The 6,857-nt window shown below is 63.4% G+C and overlaps 1 protein-coding gene across 1 annotated transcript in view; it reads right to left on the bottom strand.

Moving 5' to 3' along the window:
- TJP3 (tight junction protein 3) overlaps window positions 1–6,003 on the bottom strand; it is a 7,911-nt gene extending 1,908 nt beyond the window's left edge. Inside the window, exons 1-14 of the mRNA XM_035893000.1 lie at window positions 5,944–6,003; window positions 5,734–5,858; window positions 5,421–5,523; window positions 4,782–5,235; window positions 4,389–4,492; window positions 3,234–3,396; window positions 3,063–3,144; window positions 2,772–2,836; window positions 2,540–2,609; window positions 2,242–2,398; window positions 1,729–1,837; window positions 1,048–1,267; window positions 564–760; window positions 250–345 (exon numbers count right to left, since the gene is read on the bottom strand). Of these exons, the coding sequence (XP_035748893.1) occupies window positions 250–345; window positions 564–760; window positions 1,048–1,267; window positions 1,729–1,837; window positions 2,242–2,398; window positions 2,540–2,609; window positions 2,772–2,836; window positions 3,063–3,144; window positions 3,234–3,396; window positions 4,389–4,492; window positions 4,782–5,235; window positions 5,421–5,523; window positions 5,734–5,858; window positions 5,944–5,991 (1,993 nt within the window). The 5' untranslated portion in view covers window positions 5,992–6,003. The remainder of the gene's footprint in view (window positions 1–249; window positions 346–563; window positions 761–1,047; window positions 1,268–1,728; window positions 1,838–2,241; window positions 2,399–2,539; window positions 2,610–2,771; window positions 2,837–3,062; window positions 3,145–3,233; window positions 3,397–4,388; window positions 4,493–4,781; window positions 5,236–5,420; window positions 5,524–5,733; window positions 5,859–5,943) is intronic.
- Window positions 6,004–6,857: the final 854 nt, after the last annotated feature.

Below are 6,857 nucleotides of genomic sequence, written 5' to 3'. Positions count from 1 at the left end.
CCCAGGCTGGGTCTGGCCATGCCCAGCCCCAGGGCTGTGTCCCTCAAGGCGGGGGCATGTCTGGGGCCTGGATAGGATCACGATCCATGGGGAGAGGGTGAATGAGTCCAGGAAGGTGTTGGGGTGTCACAGGGAGGGGGCAACGAGGCAGGATCAGGGCAGAGCCACAGGTAAAGAGCTCCCACAGGTCCTGGATGCTGAGGGTCCGGCTGCTGGATACAATTTCCCCCTGATGTGGGGGGCACTTACGGGCAGTCTCGAACAGCTCGGGCAGCTCCGTGCTCAGCTTCTTCATGGCAATGTCTGCGATGGGGCCCAGGATCACCACCGGCCGCTTGAAGCTGGCTGTGGGGAGAAGCCGGACAGGCTCAGGGAGGATGGGGGCAAGGGCAGAACTCACAGCATCCAGGCGTCCAGCCCTGCTCCTCAAGGTGCCCGTAGGGCTGGGACTCAGCCCGCTACTCCCAGGAGAGCGGAGCCCACTAACACCAGCAGCGGGGCAGCCCTGGGGCTGAAGTCCCCTGGGTGCATCTGGGCAATGGGGACACAGCCCTGGTGCCCACCTTCCTTCAGGACCACCTTCTCATATGGCGGGTAGCGGCCCTGCTTTGTAAGGGCAGACAGGTCCTCCCGGCTCTTCCGCAGCATCTTCTTGGCTCCCCGCAGGCCCCGCAGCTTCCAAAACTCAGCTCGTGCCCCAGAGGGGTTAGCACCAGATGTGGCTTTCAGCACCGGCTCCAGGCTGGCGATCTGCTCGGCCCTGGGAGGGGAAAGGGCTCAAGACCTGGAGCCTCTGGATTTCCCCCTGCTTTGTCTCTCTGGGCTTGGAGTGGCGTGGCCAGATAAGGCTGTGGTAGCCTCTTCCCTCTGGGACTTTGGATGAGAGCATCAACTGCCCCACCACCCCTGAGGAGGGATTTCACCGGCTCACACTTCTACCAGCCCTTGCCCTGTCTCTTACTGGGACTACCATCCATGTCCTTGTCTCACTGGGGAGCCATCCCCTGGCTCTGCTCATCTTGGGGCCATTCCTGGCTCCATCCCTACCTGCTCCGGTTGGGGATGACGCCCTTGTCCTGCTCCTGCAGGTCCTTGCCCACGCGCACAGCCAGCCAGCTCCCCAGCCTGCCCCGGTACATGGTGTCCAGCACGTGGAAGACATCCCCACGGGTGAAGCTGAGCCCCGACGGTGTGTCCTTCTCGAAGTCAAAGTGTGTCCGGATGTAGAATGAGTCGCCCACATTGGACGAGATCATCTTCCTGTAAACTGGAGCCCAGGGTGAGAGGGACCATCAGGGGAAGAGGCGGTTGAGGAGGAAGATGCTGGAGAGGAAGGTGCCAGAGGGATTTGGGAAGGAGCTGGGCTGGCTGGGAGCCTCCGCAGTAGTGCTCGCTGCGAAGGAGGGCGTTGGGGACACCTTTTCCTCCCATGGCACTCTCAGGCATGCTGGGAACAGCAGGACCTGACCCCCCCCCAGCACACACTGGCCTCTCTAGGCTGAGCCACGGTGCCAGAAAGCCCCCACGCTCCCCAGGATGCCAAGGTACAAAAAGGGCTGGGATGGTCTGGTCTCCTCCCATCATCTCTCTGGAATAGGAGGAGGGGAGTGTGGGAAAGAAGGGCCGCCCCGCGGGGGCACCGTGGCAAGCCCAGCATCTCTGATGCTTGCTCAGAAAAGACAGAGGAAGGAAAGGCACAAGCCCAGGATGAGTCCAGTCATCACTCACTGTCCTGCTTGCTCTGGGTCCACAGCGTGATGTCCTCGCCCGGCGGCAGGCTCATGAGATACTCCACGGCCTCCTCACGGGTCAGATTCTGGAAACTGGTGTCATTCACCTGACGCAGAAAAGCACTTGGACACGGCCCTGCCGGTGGGATGGAGGGCACGGGTACCAGCAGGGGTCCCAGGGACAGCAGTGCCCAGGGCTGGGTGGGAGAGGTAACTGGTCCCTGTCACCCAAGTGCCTGCCACAACCCCTAGCAGCCCTGGGGGGGGCCTCTGGGCCAGCTGAGGTGGTGCCTGCGCCCTGTTGGGTGTTAGCATGGTGCCAAAGACAGGACTGTCCCCTCAGGCAGTGCCCGCAGGGCCAGCCCAATGGGTACGTATGGGCCACGGGCATCAGCACTGACCCAAAATGATGCCCAGCAGGAGAAATCCAAACCCTGGGGGGGGTCAGACCCAAGAGGGATGGGGCCTGCTGGGTGCAGCAGCATTTGGAGCCGTTCCCAGCCCCAGGTACCTGCAGGATCTGGTCCCCTTCCCGGATGCCCTGGCTGTCAGCTGGGCTCCCCTCCTGCACGCTCGACACAAAGATGCCCACGTCGTTCCCACCAGCCAAGCGCAGGCCGACGCTCTGGGCCTTCACAAACTGCACGACCCTGGAGTCGGCGCTGTACCTGCCGCGGCAGAAGCTGCTGTCAGCCTGGCGGTGACATGCCGGGGACAGCACAGGGGGTCACTGCTCTGTCACCCCAACTCTGTGCCAGAGCAGCTCCCCATCTCTCCCAGCCCTTCACCACTGCCTTTCGCAGACGTACCCGGCCTTGCAGGCAGCCCGGGCAGCGGGGCTGGTGTGGGGGCCATCCCCCTCCACAGCTTCCAGCAGGTCTGTGGGTAAGGAGGGCTGGTAGAGGAGGCAGCGGTGGCTGTGCCAAGGCACTGGGAGACCTGGCACGGCTCTGCCAGGGGGGTTCAGAGAGCAGAGACACACAGAGGCCCAGAGCCCACTCAGTGCCCTTAGCTCCCCCGGCCTGATCTGCGCTCACTCACCGGGGCCCTGAGCAGTGTCCACGATCGTGTCGGCCGCAGGGTCCCTGTTTGATCGTCTCCTCTCCCTGGAACAAAGTTGGGGCAGGATTTAGGCAGGAGACAGGCGCTGGATGAGCATGAGCAGGCAGTGCCAAGTGGGCAGTGGGGACAGCAGAGCAAGCTGGGGACTAAATCACAGTCCCACCTCCAGGGTGAACTGGCTCTGGGATGGAGGAGAACCAGCCCCTCCAGCCAGGCAGAGAGCACAGCGGGATCTGACGGGGGAAAGCGTGGGGACAGTGCGGGGCTTACGGTGGTGAATTCATCCTGGCAGCAGCTGGAGGTGGTGGGGAGGTCTCAGGGGGTGGCAGATCAGAGTCGATGTCGGAGATATCTGCAGCAATAGGAGGGAAGACACATTAGTGACTGTCCGGTCCCTGTGCTATGTATTTGGCCCCTGGCACCATCACCATGTCCCCTCACCATCCATCCGGGAGCTGTCGCTCTGGCTGTCTTCTATGTCAGGGATGTTGACCAGGAACTGCCGGTGGTCCCGGAGGATGAGCAGGGTCAGGGTCCCCTCCGTCCGCTCAATGAGCTGCTGGGTATCAGCCAGGGACATGTCCTCGCTGGCCACCCCATTGATCTGGAGGGGCAGAGTGGAAGGCCTCAGGGTGCTCACTCCTGGTAAAGCCGCTCCCCAGAAAGCCCCGCTCAAATGGGATGCTCCCGACTGACGCCTTCCCGGTCCCTTCCCAGCCCCTCCAGCCTGGCCCCAGCCCCCATGGCTTCGCCTATCCTGGGCCACATCCCCATTCCTGGCTGCTTCCCGGTGGGGCCTCATCCTGCACAGAGGAAACAAATTAGTGAGGCTAATTAACTCCCAGCTTTAGCTGCAGGGGGGCCCTGCCCGGAGGCAGGAGCTGCAGAGACCCGCTCAGACGTTGCCCGAAGCTCAGTTTTACTTTGACCTTGGCCCAGTGCTGTCCTTCCACACTCTGGACTGGTGCTGGGGAGTCAGGCCCTGAGCGGACTGTGGGGCTCTGATCCCCCCAAGGTGCAGCTTTTCCCACTGGAATCCTGGGATGAAATCCCTCCCGTTTGCCCCAGAGTCACTTTGGCCCCGGGTCCCAGCAGCCACGGTCTGTCTGGCCCATGGGTGCAAATGAAGCATCTCCCTCTCTCCATCTCCTCCTCCCCAAATACTTTGAGCATCGTTTCACCTGACACACCCCGAACACCCCAGCTCCTCGGGCTGACTGCTCCCCTGCTGGGGACACACACGCGTGGCAAGGGACCATGCACTGTGGGGACAGCGGGGTGGACACGATCCTGCTGTGGCAGCTGGACAAGCCACCGTCCCTGGCTGAACACCGCGGGGCTGCCTCAAGCAGCCAGCCCCGGCATTGCGGGGAGCCGGGCCCCGAGAGCCCACGTGGGGTCCCTGGTGACGGCTGGGGAGGCAGGGCAGGGTGCGGGCACCAGACAGAGCTGCCTCCAGCCAAGCTGCCATCCTCTGCAGGCAGCTGAGAGAAGCACACTCTTGGCTCGTCCCCTGTGGTGGCACTAAGCAGGGACAAGCTACCCGAAGAGGGGGAGCTCCCCAGGAAGTGCCGTGTGCCCCGTGTGCCCCCGTACCTTCAGGATGAGGTCTCCCTCCTGCAAAGAGCTGTCCTTCGCCGCCAGCCCGCTCTCCACTATGTGCTTGATGAAGAGCTGACTTCCCAGCTTCAGCCCATACTCTGCACCACAGAGAGCCCATGACAGTGCCGGGGACAGACAGATACAGGACCGTCCTGAGGTCCCCCCTCACCCCCATCCCCACAAGCCCACGCTGGCTCCCCTCGGACACTAGCAAGTCCCAAAGCTGAGCTCTGCAACCCCAGGCTGAGGCCAGGCAGGTTTGGTTCCCCCAGCATGGCATGCCAGACCCTGGCACCAACCCCGCCATTGCCTCCTCCCCAGGGGAAAGGCACGGCCACAAATCAGGGAGCAAGACCCAGGGACGGAGGGAGCAGGAGGGCGCCTCACCTTCACTCTGCTTCTGCTTCACCAGGACTGACGTGATGGGCTTTGTCGGCACATCCTGGCGCGGCAGCCGCTTGAAGCCCGACACCAGGGCCAGCCCATTGGTGTCCCCTTCGTGGCTGAAGCCATTGGCAGAGCGGTGCCGGCTGTAGCCCCCCCGATCTGAGCCGCTGCCGGGGCTCTGCCTCCAGTGGCTGCTGTCCTGGCTTCGCCTCTGGCTCCGGGACACTGACTTGTGGTGGCTGCGGTCATCCCGGTGGTGGCCAGAGCTCCTCTCGCTGGACGAGTCCCCATCATAGCCCTGGCTGTGGTCCAGGTCATCCCGGGAGCGGTGCAGGGCTGGATCTGCACCATGAGACCCGTAGTCCTCATCCGAGTCATAGCACCGGGGCGCGGTGGGGGAGGCGGGGCTGCTCTTGCTCACGGGAAGGTGGACTTTCTTCGATCTTTTCAGTGTCTGCAAGTGGAAAGTGAGAAGGAGAGGATGGTGGGTGCAGCCATCTCTGCCAGGAGATGTTTCTACAGCAAATTCCACACCCTGAAAGGGAACCCCAGGGTGTGTGGGACAGGGGAGCCGGGGACCCGAGCATGGTGTGGTCCGCGCATAACGCTGGCCCCCATCCCGCCACAGGGCACACTCACGATGTTGGCGGTCTTGCCGCAGGATTTAAGTGTCTGGATGGCAAAGGAGGACGAGACATTCTCCATGGAAAGGCCATTCACCATCACAATGTGATCCTTCCTCCTGGGAGGGAAAACGCAGCCGTGGCTCTGCCCCAGGTGCAGCCCCCAGCCAGGGGAGCTGGTGGGATGATGAGGGCACCCATGGCCCCAGGGGGACCCCATCCCAACTGGGCAGGGTGGCAGCGGTGCTGGCCCTCTCCCAGCAGGAACAATTCACTGCCCTTCCCGTCCCCACCAGCAGCGAGCACCCCCCATGTCCCCACACACTCACTGGAGCCGACCCACTGCCGGTCCCCCAGCCACCACATCCGAAACGACCACCGCTGTGTCCCCTGTCACCCTGTTGGGATGGTCCCGGCCTCCGGAAACAGCGAAGCCAAAGCCCCGCTGAGGGTCCTAGCAGGGACAGGCAGAGAGGTGTCAGGCAGAGCCGGCCCCACAGACCCCATCCCATCCCGCAGCCACCCTGGGCCACGCTCACCTTGCTCAGCGTCACTGTGTGCTGCTCCCAGATCACCATCTCCTCCATGGTGGCGACCCTACTTCGGGCTGCAATGAAGACCAGGAGCAAAGCTGAGCCGCAGGTACCAGGGACCACAAGGGTGCAGGGGACAGAGACCCCCACGGTGCCCGAGCACCCACCAGGGCACCAGGACTTGCAGCTAACCCTGCACGGGAGCTGGCTCTGAAACACAGAGCTGCCTCCGTGCAGTGTGAAATCCCCCCCCCCCCCCGGTCCGGCCCTTGGCTGCGTGTCCACAGAAGGGGTGGTTTTATGCAGGGCAAGCAGCTCAGGACCCATCTCCATGGCTGGGACCACCTGCCCACGCCATTCTCGTGGTCCCACTCTCCTCCTGGGAGCCAGCAGACCCCGGGGCGCTGCTTCGGGTGGTGCTTTGGTGCCCTCCCACCTGCCTGCTCTGGGCTCCAGCATGACAGTGGAGCCAGCAGCTCTGCCAACTGCTTTGGGAGCACCAGTGCCCTGGCTACACCCTTTGGTTCCCCTGGGTTTTCCCCAAATCCAATGTTTTTCACCTAGGACAGATGAGCCCGACTGACAGGGTGATGTCCTGCCCAGGCTGAAATGCCTGGGATGGGCCCAGAGCTCCCCTCCACCGGCTCCTGGCTCCCCGGAGGAAACGCCAGCGTGAGCCTGGAGAGAAGCACCCTGTGTGGGGTGGGGGGCAGCTGGCCCAGAGCCTCCTCTGTCTTCCCATGGGGCGGGATGGGAAGGAGTCTGACCAGGGACTCGAAGGGTCCGGGTTTCTCCGTGCCATTGCACATGCCAAGGAAACCCCAATGAGACCAGCAAGTCACTCTCCAGGGGGACAGGGACAGGAAAGCCCAGCACGATGCCACCACCGCCGCCCGGTCCTCACCCCTCCGACCAGCACA

The sequence above is a fragment of the Egretta garzetta genome, unplaced genomic scaffold, assembly GCF_000687185.1.
Source record: "Egretta garzetta isolate BGI_Z169 unplaced genomic scaffold, ASM68718v1 scaffold564, whole genome shotgun sequence".
In the NCBI taxonomy this organism is placed as follows: domain Eukaryota; kingdom Metazoa; phylum Chordata; class Aves; order Pelecaniformes; family Ardeidae; genus Egretta; species Egretta garzetta.
The sequence above is the reverse complement of the archived record's forward strand: the minus strand, read 5'-3'. Positions and strand labels throughout refer to the sequence as shown.